The sequence below is a fragment of the Bufo bufo genome, chromosome 4 (genome assembly GCF_905171765.1).
Source record: "Bufo bufo chromosome 4, aBufBuf1.1, whole genome shotgun sequence".
In the NCBI taxonomy this organism is placed as follows: Eukaryota; Metazoa; Chordata; class Amphibia; order Anura; family Bufonidae; genus Bufo; species Bufo bufo.
Window position 1 is genome coordinate 624261829 of NC_053392.1, and position 17639 is coordinate 624279467.

At 37.2% G+C, this 17639-nt stretch overlaps 1 protein-coding gene across 1 annotated transcript in view; it reads right to left on the reverse strand.

Moving 5' to 3' along the window:
* DAAM2 (dishevelled associated activator of morphogenesis 2) overlaps positions 1-17639 on the reverse strand; it is a 278066-nt gene that overhangs the window by 151646 nt on the left and 108781 nt on the right. The window contains 1 exon segment of the mRNA XM_040430767.1: positions 9338-9427. Within this exon segment, the coding sequence (XP_040286701.1) occupies positions 9338-9427 (90 nt within the window).

Here is a 17639-nt window from a genome sequence, read left to right on the forward strand (position 1 = left end):
TATATAATTATATATGTACAGCTGGTATAAGTTATACATCTTCTTGTATATAGTGATATGGTCCATGCTGGTATAACCTGGGCATCTCCTGTATATAATTATATATGTACAGCTGGTATAAGTTATACATGTTCTTGTATATAGTGATATGGAGCATGCTGGTATAACCTGGGTATCTCCTGTATATAATTATATATGTACAGCTGGTATAAGTTATACATCTTCTTGTATATAGTGATATGGACCATGATGGTATAACCTGGGTATCTCCTGTATATAATTATATATGTACAGCTGGTATAAGTTATACATCTTCTTGTATATAGTGATATGGACCATGCTGGTATAACCTGGGCATCTCCTGTATATAATTATATATGTACAGCTGGTATAAGTTATACATGTTCTTGTATACAGTGATATGGAGCATGCTGGTATAACCTGGGGGTCTCCTGTATATAATTATATATGTACAGCTGGTATAAGTTATACATCTTCTTGTATATAGTGATATGGACCATGCTGGTATAACCTGGGCATCTCCTGTATATAATTATATATGTACAGCTGGTATAAGTTATACATCTTCTTGTATATAGTGATATGGACCATGATGGTATAACCTGGGTATCTCCTGTATATAATTATATATGTACAGCTGGTATAAGTTATACATCTTCTTGTATATAGTGACATGGACCATGCTGGTATAACCTGGGCATCTCCTGTATATAATTATATATGTACAGCTGGTATAAGTTATACATCATCTTGTATATAGTGATATGGAGCATGCCGGTATAACTTGGGTATCTCCTGTATATAATTATATATATACAGCTGGTATAAGTTATACATCTTCTGTATATAGTGATATGGACCATGCTGGTATAACCTGGGCATCTCCTGTATATAATTATATATGTACAGCTGGTATAAGTTATACATCTTCTTGTATATAGTGATATGGACCATGATGGTATAACCTGGGTATCTCCTGTATATAATTATATATGTACAGCTGGTATAAGTTATACATCTTCTTATATATAGTGATATGGACCATGATGGTATAACCTGGGTATCTCCTGTATATAATTATATATGTACAGCTGGTATAAGTTATACATCTTCTTGTATATAGTGATATGGAGCATGCTGGTATAACCTGGGTATCTCCTGTATATAATTATATATGTACGGCTGGTATAAGTTATACATCTCCTTGTATATAGTGATATGGACCATGCTGGTATAACCTGGGCATCTCCTGTATATAATTATATATGTACAGCTGGTATAAGTTATACATCTTCTTGTATATAGTGATATGGAGCATGCTGGTATAACCTGGGTATCTCCTGTATATAATTATATATGTACAGCTGGTATAACCTGGGTATCTCCTGTATATAATTATATATGTACAGCTGGTATACGTTATACATCTTCTTGTATACAGTGATATGGAGCATGCTGGTATAACCTGGGTATCTCCTGTATATAATTATATATGTACAGCTGGTATAAGTTATACATCTTCTTGTATATAGTGATATGGACCATGATGGTATAACCTGGGTATCTCCTGTATATAATTATATCTGTACAGCTGGTATAAGTTATACATCTTCTGTATATAGTGATATGGACCATGCTGATATAACCTGGGTATCTCCTGTATATAATTATATATGTACAGCTGGTATAAGTTATACATCTTCTTGTATATAGTGATATGGAGCATGCTGGTATAATCTGGGTATCCCCTGTATATAATTATATATGTACAGCTGGTATAAGTTATACATCTTCTTGTACATAGTAATATGGGGCATGCTGGTATAACCTGGGTATCTCCTGTATATAATTATATATGTACAGCTGGTATAAGTTATACATCTTCTTGTATATAGTGATATGGAGCATGCTGGTATAACCTGGGTATCTCCTGTATATAATTATATATGTACAGCTGGTATAAACATAGAAACATAGAATGTGTCGGCAGATAAGAACCATTTGGCCCATCTAGTCTGCCCAATATACTGAATACTATGGATAGCCCCCGGCCCTATCTTATATGAAGGATGGCCTTATGCCTATCCCATGCATGCTTAAACCCCTTCACTGTATTTGCAGCTACCACTTCTGCAGGAAGGCTATTCCATGCATCCACTACTCTCTCAGTAAAGTAATACTTCCTTATATTACTTTTAAACCTTTGCCCCTCTAATTTAAAACTGTGTCCTCTTGTGGTAGTTTTTCTTCTTTTAAATATGCTCTCTTCCTTTACCGAGTTGATTCCCTTTATGTATTTAAAAGTTTCTATCATATCCCCTCTGTCTCTTCTTTCTTCCAAGCTATACATATTAAGGTCCTTTAACCTTTCCTGGTAAGTTTTATCCTGCAATCCATGTACTAGTTTAGTAGCTCTTCTCTGAACTCTCTCTAGAGTATCTATATCCTTCTGGAGATATGGCCTCCAGTACTGCGCACAATACTCCAAGTGAGGTCTCACCAGTGTTCTGTACAGCGGCATAAGCACTTCACTCTTTCTACTGCTTATACCTCTCCCTATACATCCAAGCATTCTGCTGGCATTTCGTGCTGCTCTATTACATTGTCTTCCCACCTTTAAGTCTTCTGAAATAATTACTCCTAAATCCCTTTCCTCAGATACTGAGGTCAGGACTGTGTCAAATATTCTATATTCTGCCCTTGGGTTTTTACGCCCCAGGTGCATTATCTTGCACTTATCCACATTAAATTTCAGTTGCCAGAGTTCTGACCATTCTTCTAGTTTTCCTAAATCCTTTTCCATTTGGCGTTTCCCTCCAGGAACATCAACCCTGTTACATATCTTTGTGTCATCAGCAAAAAGACAAACCTTACCATCGAGGCCTTTTGCAATATCACTTATGAAGATATTAAACAAAATTGGTCCCAGTACAGATCCCTGTGGAACCCCACTGGTAACATGACCTTGTTTTGAATGTTCTCCATTGACTACCACCCTCTGTTGTCTGTCACTCAGCCACTGCCTAATCCACTCAACAATATGGGAGTCCATGCTCAATGACTGCAGTTTATTGATAAGTCTTCTATGTGGGACAGTGTCAAAAGCCTTACTAAAATCTAGATATGCGATGTCTACTGCACCTCCACCGTCTATTATTTTATTCACCCAGTGAATATAAGATTTGTTTGACATGATCTCCCTGAAGTAAACCCATGTTGTTTTTCATCTTGCAATCCATGGGATTTTAGATGTTCCACAATCCTATCCTTTAATAGGGTTTCCATTAATTTGCCTACTATTGATGTCAGACTCACTGGTCTATAGTTGCTCGATTCCTCCCTACTACCTTTCTTGTGAATGGGCACGACATTTGCCAATTTCCAATCTTCCGGGACGACTCCTGTTACTAATGATTGGTTAAATAAATCTGTTAACGGTTTTGCCAGCTCACCACTAAGCTCTTTTAATAATTTTGGGTGTATCTCATCAGGCCCCTGTGACTTATTTGTCTTCACCTTAGACAGCAAACTTAGAACATCTTCCTCTGTAAAGACACATGCATCAAACGATTTATTAGTCATCCTTTCTAGTGGAGGTCCTTCTCCTTCTTTTTCTTTTGTAAAAACTGAACAGAAGTATTCATTAAGGCAGTCGGCTAGCCCTTTATTCTCTTCTACATACCTTCCGTCCTTTGTTTTTCATTTAGTTATTCCTTGTTTTAATTTCCTTTTTTCATTTATATATCTGAAGAATGTCTTATCCCCTTTTTTCATAGACTGAGCTAGTTTTTCTTCTGCCTGCGCTTTAGAAGTTCTTATAACTTGCTTGGCCTCTCTCTGCCTAATCTTGTAGATTTCCTTATCTTCATTGCTCTGGGTTTTTTATAATTACAAAATGCTAGCTTTTTATTTTTAATGATTTGGGCCACTTCTGCTGAGTACCACAGTGGTCTCTTCCTTTTTTTGCTTTTACTGACGAGTCTAATGCAATTTTCTGTTGCCTTCAATAATGCACCTTTTAAGTAGTCCCATTTCTCCTGGACTCCATGTAATCCGTTCCAGTCTGATAAGGACTCATTTATGACTAATTTCATTTTTGAAAAGTCTGTTTTTCTAAAATCTAAAACTTTTGTTTTTGTGTGGTGGGACTCTTTCACAGTTCTTATATTAAACCACACTGACTGGTGATCACTAGATCCCAAGGTTTCGCCTACAATGACATCATATACCGAATCCCCATTTGTGAATACCAAATCCAAAATGGCCTCCCTCCGGGTTGGCTCCTCAACCACTTGTTGTAGAGATAACCCCAGTAGGGAATTTAGAATATCTGTACTCCTGGTAGAACTTGCTATTTTGGTTTTCCAGTTTATATCTGGAAGATTGAAATCTCCCATAATGATAACTTCTCCTTTCATTGTCATTTTAGCTATTTCTTTAACTAGTAGATAATCTAGTTCTTTAACTTGACCAGGTGGTCTATATATCACACCTACACGAGTTACTGCATGGTTAGCAAACTGCAACGTAACCCAAACTGACTCTATGTTGGCCTCACCAACTTGTATTAGGTTAGATTTAATGCTATCTTTCACATACAGGGCCACTCCTCCTCCTTTCTTGCCTTCTCTGTCTCTTCTGTATAAAGAGTACCCTGGTATGGTTATGTCCCAGTCATTTCTTTCATTAAACCATGTCTCCGTAACAGCCACTAAATCTACATTCTCAGATGCCATTATTGACCCAAGTTCATTGATTTTTTTACCTAAACTGCGAGCATTTGTAGACAGGACTCTGAGCTTATCATTTCTTAACCTCTGTGCTTCTGACCTGTTCTGGCATTGTTTCGGGGGGCAATTGGACTCTTTTATTTTCACTCTTTTGCCCCCCCCCTTCCTAGTTTAAATACTCTTCCGCAAATTCTTGGAGTTGTTCACTAAGTACATTTGTTCCTTTGAGAGAAAGATGCAAACCATCTTTTTTGTACAGTTCCTTTCTATTCCAAGTAGAGCTATCATGAGAAACAAAGCCAAATCCTTGCTCTTGACACCATTTACCAAGCCATATGTTGAACTCCTTTATGCGCCTCTGTCTATCATTCTGAACATTATGCACAGGCAGAACTTCAGAAAATGAAATGCTGGATGCAAAATCCTGTACGTCATTACCAAGTGTGATAAAAGTTTTTTTCACCTCTGACACTTCATTGCAAGCCAGGTCATTTGTCCCTAGAGGACAAGAACATCCACGTCCCCTTCCTGCTTTGCTTGCTTAACAATATTAATAATACGTCTTCTATCTCTTCTAGCAGTAGCCCCAGGGAGACATCTCACAAAACCATTTTCTTTAAGCTCCACACTTCTTATGATTGAATCACCCAGCAACAGCTGCTTCCTTTGAGACTTCACTTTATCTTTTTTGTTGCATACATTAAACATAGGAGTCGATGGTATAAGTTATACATCATCTTGTATATAGTGATATGGAGCATGCTGGTATAACCTGGGTATCTCCTGTATATAATTATATATGTACGGCTGGTATGTGTTATACATCTTCTTGTATACAGTGATATGGAGCATGCTGGTATAACCTGGGCATCTCCTGTATATAATTATATATGTACAGCTGGTATAAGTTATACATCATCTTGTATATAGTGATATGGAGCATGCTGGTATAACCTGGGTATCTCCTGTATATAATTATATATGTACAGCTGGTATAAGTTATACATCTTCTTGTATACAGTGATATGGACCATGCTGGTATAACCTGGGCATCTCCTGTATATAATTATATATGTACAGCTGGTATCAGTTATACATCTCCTTGTATATAGTGATATGGAGCATGCTGGTATAACCTGGGCATCTCCTGTATATAATTATATATGTACAGCTGGTATAAGTTATACATCTTCTGTATATAGTGATATGGAGCATGATGGTATAACCTGGGTGTCTCCTGTATATAATTATATATGTACAGCTGGTATAAGTTATACATCTACTTGTATATAGTGATATGGACCATGCTGGTATAACCTGGGTATCTCCTGTATATAATTATATATGTACAGCTGGTATAAGTTATACATCTTCTTGTATATAGTGATATGGACCATGCTGGTATAACCTGGGTGTCTCCTGTATATAATTATATATGTACAGCTGGTATAAGTTATACATCTTCTTGTATATAGTGATATGGAGCATGCTGGTATAACCTGGGCATCTCCTGTATATAATTATATATGTACAGCTGGTATAACCTGGGTGTCTCCTGTATATAATTATATATGTACAGCTGGCATAAGTTATACATCTTCTTGTATATAGTGATATGGACCATGCTGGTATAACCTGGGTATCTCCTGTATATAATTATATATGTACAGCTGGTATAAGTTATACATCTTCTTGTATATAGTGATATGGAGCATGCTGGTATAACCTGGGTATCTCCTGTATATAATTATATATGTACAGCTGGTATAAGTTATACATCATCTTGTATATAGTGATATGGAGCATGCTGGTATAACCTGGGCATCTCCTGTATATAATTATATATGTACAGCTGGTATAACCTGGGTGTCTCCTGTATATAATTATATATGTACAGCTGGTATAAGTTATACATCTTCTTGTATACAGTGATATGGAGCATGCTGGTATAACCTGGGTATCTCCTGTATATAATTATATATGTACAGCTGGTATAAGTTATACATCTCCTTGTATATAGTGATATGGAGCATGCTGGTATAACCTGGGCATCTCCTGTATATAATTATATATGTACAGCTGGTATAAGTTATACATCTTCTTGTATATAGTGATATGGAGAATGCTGGTATAACCTGGGCATCTCCTGTATATAATTATATATGTACAGCTCGTATAAGTTATACATCATCTTGTATATAGTGATATGGAGCATGCTGGTATAACCTGGGCATCTCCTGTATATAATTATATATGTACAGCTGGTATAAGTTATACATCTTCTTGTATATAGTGATATGGAGCATGCTGGTATAACCTGGGTGTCTCCTGTATATAATTATATATGTACAGCTGGTATAAGTTATACATCTTTTTGTATACAGTGATATGGAGCATGCTGGTATAACCTGGGTATCTCCTGTATATAATTATATATGTACAGCTGGTATAAGTCATACATCTTCTTGTATATAGTGATATGGACCATGCTGGTATAACCTGGGTATCTCCTGTATATAATTATATATGTACAGCTGGTATAAGTTATACATCTCCTTGTATATAGTGATATGGAGCATGCTGGTATAACCTGGGCATCTCCTGTATATAATTATATATGTACAGCTGGTATAAGTTATACATCTTCTGTATATAGTGATATGGACCATGCTGGTATAACCTGGGCATCTCCTGTATATAATTATATATGTACAGCTGGTATAAGTTATACATCTTCTTGTATATAGTGATATGGAGCATGCTGGTATAACCTGGGCATCTCCTGTATATAATTATATATGTACAGCTGGTATAAGTTATACATCTTCTTGTATATAGTGATATGGAGCATGCTGGTATAACCTGGGTATCTCCTGTATATAATTATATATGTACAGCTGGTATAAGTTATACATCTTCTTGTATATAGTGATATGGACCATGCTGGTATAACCTGGGCATCTCCTGTATATAATTATATATGTACAGCTGGTATAAGTTATACATCTTCTTGTATATAGTGATATGGAGCATGCTGGTATAACCTGGGTATCTCCTGTATATAATTATATATGTACAGCTGGTATAAGTTATACATCTTCTTGTATATAGTAATATGGACCATGCTGGTATAACCTGGGTATCTCCTGTATATAATTATATTCATACAGCTGGTATAAGTTATACATGGACCATGCTGGTATGACCTCGGTATAATATTTCTGTACATGCCATCATCTCACATGCTGAAGGAGTCCTGCTGTGAGCGGGAAGGGAATGATTCACACACATTGGCTTCTGGCGCTATGTACATATAATGGACCGACGCCCGCTCTGTCCGTGCGGGCACCTGGAATAATACGTGGGCTGCAGTGGCGTCTGTCCAGGCGCTGATAGCAGGAAGTAATAAGGATGATGGACAGACAGTAGGACGTCATGTACGGGGCATAATCATTAACAATGGTTTCACCTTCTACAGTCCACAGGTTGGCGTGTAGCCCGGGAGAGTCGGACGGCCGGACCGTCACCGCGGAACATGAAAGGTCCCTGATACGCCAGGGAGGAAGGGAACCACCTGCGTGTCCAGCCCCACCCGCAAGAAGAGGAAGTCATTCCCCCCATGGGTAACATGGAGCATGTCCTGAATACACCCTGGGGAGAACATGACCAGATATGATACCGAGATAGACACCTTGGCTGTTACTTTCACAGCGTCTCGGAAGGAACTCATTCTTCTAATGGAGATCCGCCTAGTAAGACGTCTTACAGCAATGCTCCTTGGGAAAGTATGTAAATGTAATAAACTTGCCCTCTGGCGCCCCCTGTAGGTCCACACCTCTTATCTGTTTGTAATGCAACTGTCCAGCTTTCTTCACCTCATATGGGGCAGAGTTTATGTATATGTGACCAAAAACGGTTAGTTCTGGGAAGTTTTGCTGATTAGGTTTTGGGTGGATCTTAAAGGAAACCTGTCACCTTTCTGCCTTGTAGGGCCAGCTCAGCTGTATATAATGATACCTTGCAATTAACAATCCGTTGTTTCATTCTATATGGAAAAAAAAAGTACTTTTAATCCATATGCAAATTAGCCGATAAGTGCCACGAGGGCGGGTCCAAACCCCTCTGTGCACCCTTGCTCCTCCTGCTTCCTCTGCCTCTTGATTGACAGGGCCAGGTGAGATGAACATACAGGAACCTGGCTTGTCAATCACGAAGGAGAGGGAGTGGCTGGCAGAGGAAGCAGGAGGAGGAGCAAGGGTGCACATAGCTGCTTGGGCCCGCCCTCGTGGCACTTGATAGATTAAAAGTCCTTTTTCTCTAAAAAGAAGCAATGGATCCCTAAGTGACAGGTATCGATACATTCAGCAAAGCAAGCCCTACAAGATCTAGTGCCTGGTGTTCATAGTGAGAGGTACCCTTTAAAAAAGGGGTTTAAATTAAAGGAGGGCTCATTCCCTTAAAGGGGTTCTCTGCTTTGCACATTTCCTATTTGTTAGAAGGGTTTCTCAACAATAAGGGACATTGCAGAAGAACATAACCATTTACAAAAGGGCCAGCACACAGGGGAATAGTCCAGGACAACCTACCTTCTTCTTGCTGCAGTAAATCTGCCATTTCTTCTCTGGGGGGAGGGCAAACATGGCCTCCCGGTTCTTGTCTGTGAGATCCAGCTCATCCTGTCAATCAGAGAAAAGAGAATCTGTCATGGCGAGTTTGCTGCCCCCTGCAGGTCAGGTATAAAAATCACATGCAAGTAACCATTCACATTCAGTGATATTTTAAAAATTGTTACATTGTATCCAACACTGGAAACTGTATAAAGGTGGATTTAAAGGGGTTGTCCAAAGCTGACCCCGTCCTGCTCACACAGCTGGAAGCAATCCTGACTTACTCAGGTCTAGGTCAGGCCACGGCGTTTCGTGGTCTGTATTATGAATCTTCTGCTCTACTGAAAAGAATTTGGGTTCAGTATCCACTGCATTTGCACTTTCCATGGGATATACGCCCCGCAAAGATCAGACGCTGACGCCATATAGCGCCCCATTGTACCGTGGCCCTCTGTACAGGCCCGACGCTACTCCGTTATATGAAATGGGGTATACGGATACGGTTTAACATAGAAACCTGATGTATACGCCAAATGCACCTGAGATCACCTGTGTGTCAGTCTTCACTGTTCTTTTGGAATTCTACTCATGAACAGACGGGTAAGGATGAACATTATGGTTTATATTTCATATGCACTGGAGCTTTGGATTGAACAGAATTAGGAATGGGGGGGGGGCCTGGGAAAGTGGAGGTATGAATGTATGGAATGTGATCCATAGGGGCTCTTGGAGGGGATGCAGGTGACCCATCTGTACAGTTAGAAACGTCACTTTTATTCCTCGTCACTTCGGTCTGGACAGTGGGGCAGACGGGTGATAATCACTCAATATCGCCCGGGGCCCGATGGTAGCTGTAAGGTCCTCCCAGGGGCCCGGCAGCTCCTGTGTATGTGGAGAGAAGCACAGGGGTGGGGGGGATGTAAGGATGTAAAGCTGCGGCTGAAGGAGCAAACATATGGAAATGCTTAAAAGATGGATTCCCAAATTGAAGAGGCAGACAAGTGAAACAACATCCATACCCTGGTTACATAGGATTACTGGCCCAGAGTGAGATTCCAGGCCTAAAATAAGCCAAGGAATGCTGTCTGAGGTCAGGGAGCCTGTGCAACAGGAATGGGGGGGCACGGAGCATGGAGGAAGAGGAGAGACCTGCTGCGCCTGCGCCTGCGCTGCTCACAACACTTTATAGACACATACAGGTCCAGCTGCTTTCCTTAGACATCCAGTCTTAACCTACAGTCCCATCTAAAGCTGCACTAAAAGTTCTGCTGTGAATATTTAATCCTATCATATACTCTAGTCACCTCTAGAGCTGCATTCACAATTGTGTGGATATTTCATGCATCAGATACATTTGCCGCTCCCATCACAATACTGCATCTAGAGCTAATTATGATGTGACAAACCTCCATTGCCAAGTCTGCTCTTACATCTTTTTTTTATACTCCAATCACATCCAAAGCTGCATACAAATTTTACTGGTTGCTCTAGAGAAGGTACACCATGCAATGGATAATGTTACAGGGGCACAGACAAACCCAAGGTATATGAAGTTCTGAGATTGCAGCCTCCGGAGGACCCAGAATCTGTCTGCTCGGTGTCTGTAATCATTATTCTTCACACCCCAGGAGCATCAATCGAGATTTTACACTAAGAGTGAATTGTGTCCCTCTGTATTCACTAAAGAACGTCATCATTTTGTTAAATTTAACTATTACCATTAATTTCAGCAATGGTAGCAGAAATGTGAATGCAGCTCTGGATGTGAATCACTATGGGGTCTCAGTGGATAGCATTGAGGGCACAAGGGAAACATCTAAATGGAGCTTCCATGATCTCCACAGCTGTCACCTCCGCCCTCTCCATCCTGACCGGGTGACTGTATAATTGGCAGTAATGTGTGTGACACTGAGCGCAGATGATCTGTGTACAGCGCTGCGCAATATGTTGGCGCAGTATAAACAAAAACAAAATTACACAGGACACATAAAGCAAAGAATTCACAGAAGTCTTCACACCCTTAAGCTACATGAAAACCTAAGGTTGTTATGAAGAATTTCTCCATACACAGCTCCTAGACACCAAAGGAGAACTGGATTATACCGTCTTACATTAATGAGATCTCGTCAGTTTGGTGCAGACATGAGCCACAGAGATCCAAGCCAAGTGTGAGGACAGGGCTTCATCCAACCTAATGTGCTGCGGATTCTCAAAAATGAATGTAATCAGAGAAACCAAAATATCGAAATCCAGTGAACAGGACCTGACTCTGATGTCAGACATACTACAAACATGAATAGCGGAGTATCAGTGAACATATACAGCTATACACAGTACATACACTATAATACAGCCTCACAAATATAACTACTATAATACTGCTCCTATGTACAAGAATATAACTACTATAATACTGCATCTTATGTACAGGAATATAACTACTATAATACTGCTCCTATGTACAAGAATATAACTACTATAATACCGCTCCTATGTACAAGAATATAACTGCTATAATACTGCTCCTATGTACAAGAATATAACTACTATAATACTGCTCATATGTACAAGAATATAACTACTATAATACTGCTCCTATGTACAAGAATATATCTACTATAATACTGCTCCTATGTACAGGAATATAACTACTATAATACTGCTCATATGTACAAGAATATATCTACTATAATACTGCCTCCTATGTACAGGAATATAACTACTATAATACTGCCTCCTATGTACAAGAATATAACTACTATAATACCGCTCCTATGTACAAGAATATAACTACTATAATACTGCTCCTATGTACAAGAATATAACTACTATAATACTGCCTCCTATGTACAAGAATATAACTACTATAATACTGCTCCTATGTACAAGAATATAACTACTATAATACTGCTCATATGTACAAGAATATAACTACTATAATACTGCTCCTATGTACAAGAATATAACTGCTATAATACTGCTCCTATGTACAAAAATATATCTACTATAATACTGTTCCTATGTACAAGACTATAACTACTATAATACTGCTCCTATGTACAAGAATATAACTACTATAATACTGCTCCTATGTACAAGAATATAACTACTATAATACTGCTCCTATGTACAAGAATATAACTACTATAATACTGTCTCCTATGTACAAGAATATAACTACTATAATACTGCTCCTATGTACAAGAATATAACTATTATAATACTGCTCTCCTATGTACAAGAATATAACTACTATAATACCGCTCCTATGTACAAGAATATAACTGCTATAATACTGCTCCTATGTACAAGAATATACCTACTATAATACTGCTCATATGTACAAGAATATAACTACTATAATACTGCTCATATGTACAAGAATATATCTACTATAATACTGCTCCTATGTACAGGAATATAACTACTATAATACTGCCTCCTATGTACAAAAATATAACTACTATAATACCGCTCCTATGTACAAGAATATAACTACTATAATACTGCTCCTATGTACAAGAATATAACTACTATAATACTGCCTCCTATGTACAAGAATATAACTACTATAATACTGCTCCTATGTACAAGAATATAACTACTATAATACTGCTCATATGTACAAGAATATAACTACTATAATACTGCTCCTATGTACAAGAATATAACTGCTATAATACTGCTCCTATGTACAAGAATATATCTACTATAATACTGTTCCTATGTACAAGACTATAACTACTATAATACTGCTCCTATGTACAAGAATATAACTACTATAATACTGCTCCTATGTACAAGAATATAACTACTATAATACTGCTCCTATGTACAAGAATATAACTACTATAATACTGTCTCCTATGTACAAGAATATAACTACTATAATACTGCTCCTATGTACAAGAATATAACTACTATAATACTGTCTCCTATGTACAAGAATATAACTACTATAATACTGCTCCTATGTACAAGAATATAACTATTATAATACTGCTCTCCTATGTACAAGAATATAACTACTATAATACTGCTCCTATGTACAATAATATAACTACTATAATACTCCTCCTATGTACAGGAATATAACTACTATAATACAGCCTCACAAATATAACTACTATAATACTGCCTCCTATGTACAAGAATATAACCACTATAATACTGCTCCTATGTACAAGAATATAACTACAGGGAGTGCAGAATTATTAGGCAAGTTGTATTTTTGAGGATTAATTTTATTATTGAACAACAACCATGTTCTCAATGAACCCAAAAAACTCATTAATATCAAAGCTGAATATTTTTGGAATTAGTTTTTAGTTTGTTTTTAGTTTTAGCTATTTTAGGGGGATATCTGTGTGTGCAGGTGACTATTACTGTGCATAATTATTAGGCAACTTAACAAAAAACAAATATATACCCATTTCAATTATTTATTTTTACCAGTGAAACCAATATAACATCTCAACATTCACAAATATACATTTCTGACATTCAAAAACAAAACAAAAAACAAATCAGTGACCAATATAGCCACCTTTCTTTGCAAGGACACTCAAAAGCCTGCCATCCATGGATTCTGTCAGTGTTTTGATCTGTTCACCATCAACATTGCGTGCAGCAGCAACCACAGCCTCCCAGACACTGTTCAGAGAGGTGTACTGTTTTCCCTCCTTGTAAATCTCACATTTGATGATGGACCACAGGTTCTCAATGGGGTTCAGATCAGGTGAACAAGGAGGCCATGTCATTAGATTTTCTTCTTTTATACCCTTTCTTGCCAGCCATGCTGTGGAGTACTTGGACGCGTGTGATGGAGCATTGTCCTGCATGAAAATCATGTTTTTCTTGAAGGATGCAGACTTCTTCCTGTACCACTGCTTGAAGAAGATGTCTTCCAGAAACTGGCAGTAGGACTGGGAGTTGAGCTTGACTCCATCCTCAACCCGAAAAGGCCCCACAAGCTCATCCTTGATGATACCAGCCCAAACAAGTACTCCACCTCCACCTTGCTGGCGTCTGAGTCGGACTGGAGTTCTCTGCCCTTTACCAATCCAGCCACGGGCCCATCCATCTGGCCCATCAAGACTCACTCTCATTTCATCAGTCCATAAAACCTTAGAAAAATCAGTCTTGAGATATTTCTTGGCCCAGTCTTGACGTTTCAGCTTGTGTGTCTTGTTCAGTGGTGGTCGTCTTTCAGCCTTTCTTACCTTGGCCATGTCTCTGAGTATTGCACACCTTGTGCTTTTGGGCACTCCAGTGATGTTGCAGCTCTGAAATATGGCCAAACTGGTGGCAAGTGGCATCTTGGCAGCTGCACGCTTGACTTTTCTCAGTTCATGGGCAGTTATTTTGCGCCTTGGTTTTTCCACACGCTTCTTGCGACCCTGTTGACTATTTTGAATGAAACGCTTGATTGTTCGATGATCACGCTTCAGAAGCTTTGCAATTTTAAGAGTGCTGCATCCCTCTGCAAGATATCTCACTATTTTTGACTTTTCTGAGCCTGTCAAGTCCTTCTTTTGACCCATTTTGCCAAAGGAAAGGAAGTTGCCTAATAATTATGCACACCTGATATAGGGTGTTGATGTCATTAGACCACACCCCTTCTCATTACAGAGATGCACATCACCTAATATGCTTAATTGGTAGTAGGCTTTCGAGCCTATACAGCTTGGAGTAAGACAACATGCATAAAGAGGATGATGTGGTCAAAATACTCATTTGCCTAATAATTCTGCACGCAGTGTACTATAATACTGCCTCCTATGTACAAGAATATAACTACTATAATACCGCTCCTATGTACAAGAATATAACTACTATAATACTGCTCCTATGTACAAGAATATAACTACTATAATACTGCCTCCTATGTACAAGAATATAACTACTATAATACTGCTCCTATGTACAAGAATATAACTACTATAATACTGCTCCTATGTACAAGAATATAACTACTATAATACTGCTCCTATGTACAAGAATATAACTACTATAATACTGCTCCTATGTACAAGAATATAACTACTATAATACTGCTCCTATGTACAAGAATATAACTACTATAATACTGCTCCTATGTACAGGAATATAACTACTATAATACTGCTCCTATGTACAAGAATATATCTACTATAATACTGCTCCTATGTACAGGAATATAACTACTATAATACTGCCTCCTATGTACAAGAATATAACTACTATAATACCGCTCCTATGTACAAGAATATAACTACTATAATACTGCTCCTATGTACAAGAATATAACTACTATAATACTGCCTCCTATGTACAAGAATATAACTGCTATAATACTGCTCCTATGTACAAGAATATAACTACTATAATACTGCTCCTATGTACAAGAATATAACTACTATAATACTGCTCCTATGTACAAGAATATAACTGCTATAATACTGCTCCTATGTACAAGAATATAACTATTATAATACTGCTCTCCTATGTACAAGAATATAACTACTATAATACTGCTCCTATGTACAATAATATAACTACTATAATACTCCTCCTATGTACAGGAATATAACTACTATAATACTGCTCCTATGCACAAGAATATAACTATTATAATACTGCCTCCTATGTACAAGAATATAACTACTATAATACTGCCTCCTATGTACAAGAATATAACTACTATAATACTGCTTCTATGTACAAGAATATAACTACTATAATACTGCTCCTATGTACAAGAATATAACTACTATAATACTGCCTCCTATGTACAAGAATATAACTGCTATAATACTGCTCCTATGTACAAGAATATAACTATTATAATACTGCTCTCCTATGTACAAGAATATAACTACTATAATACTGCTCCTATGTACAAGAATATAACTATTATAATACTGCCTCCTATGTACAAGAATATAACTACTATAATACTGCCTCCTATGTACAAGAATATAACTACTATAATACTGCTCCTATGTACAAGAATATAACTACTATAATACTGCTTCTATGTACAAGAATATAACTACTATAATACTGCTCCTATGTACAGCAATATAACTACTATAATACTGCTCCTATGTACAAGAATATAACTACTATAATACTGCTCCTATGTACAAGAATATAACTACTATAATACTGCCTCCTATGTAAAATAATATAACTACTATAATACTGCCTCCTATGTATAAGAATATAACTACTATAATACTGCTCCTATGTACAAGAATATAACTACTATAATACTGCTCCTATGTACAAGAATATAACTACTATAATACTGCTCCTATGTACAAGAATATAACTACTATAATACTGCTCCTATGTACAAGAATATAACTACTATAATACTGCTCCTATGTACAAGAATATAACTACTATAATACTGCTCCTATGTACAAGAATATAACTACTATAATACTGCTCCTATGTACAGGAATATAACTACTATAATACTGCTCCTATGTACAAGAATATAACTACTATAATACTGCTCCTATGTACAAGACTATAACTACTATAATACTGCTCCTATGTACAAGAATATAACTACTATAATACTGCTCCTATGTACAAGAATATAACTGCTATAATACTGCTCCTATGTACAAGAATATAACTACTATAATACTGCTCCTATGTACAAGAATATAACTACTATAATACTGCTCCTATGTACAAGAATATAACTACTATAATACTGCCTCCTATGTACAAGAATATAACTACTATAATACTGCCTCCTATGTACAAGAATATAACTACTATAATACTGCCTCCTATGTACAAGAATATAACTACTATAATACTGCTCCTATATACAAAAATATAACTACTATAATACTGCTCCTATGTACAAGAATATAACTACTATAATACTGCTCCTATGTACAAGAATATAACTACTATAATACTGCTCCTATGTACAAGAGTATAACTACTATAATACTGCCCCTATGTACAAGAATATAACTACTATAATACTGCTCCTATGTACAAGAATATAACTACTATAATACTGCCTCCTATGTACAAGAATATAACTACTATAATACTGCCTCCTATGTATAAGAATATAACTACTATAATACTGCCTCCTATGTACAAGAGTATAACTACTATAATACTGCCCCTATGTATAAGAATATAACTACTATAATACTGCCCCTATATACAGTTGCAAGAAAAAGTATGTGAACCCTTTGGAATTATATGGATTTCTGCACAAATTGGTCATAAAATGTGATCTGATCTTCATCTGAGTCATACC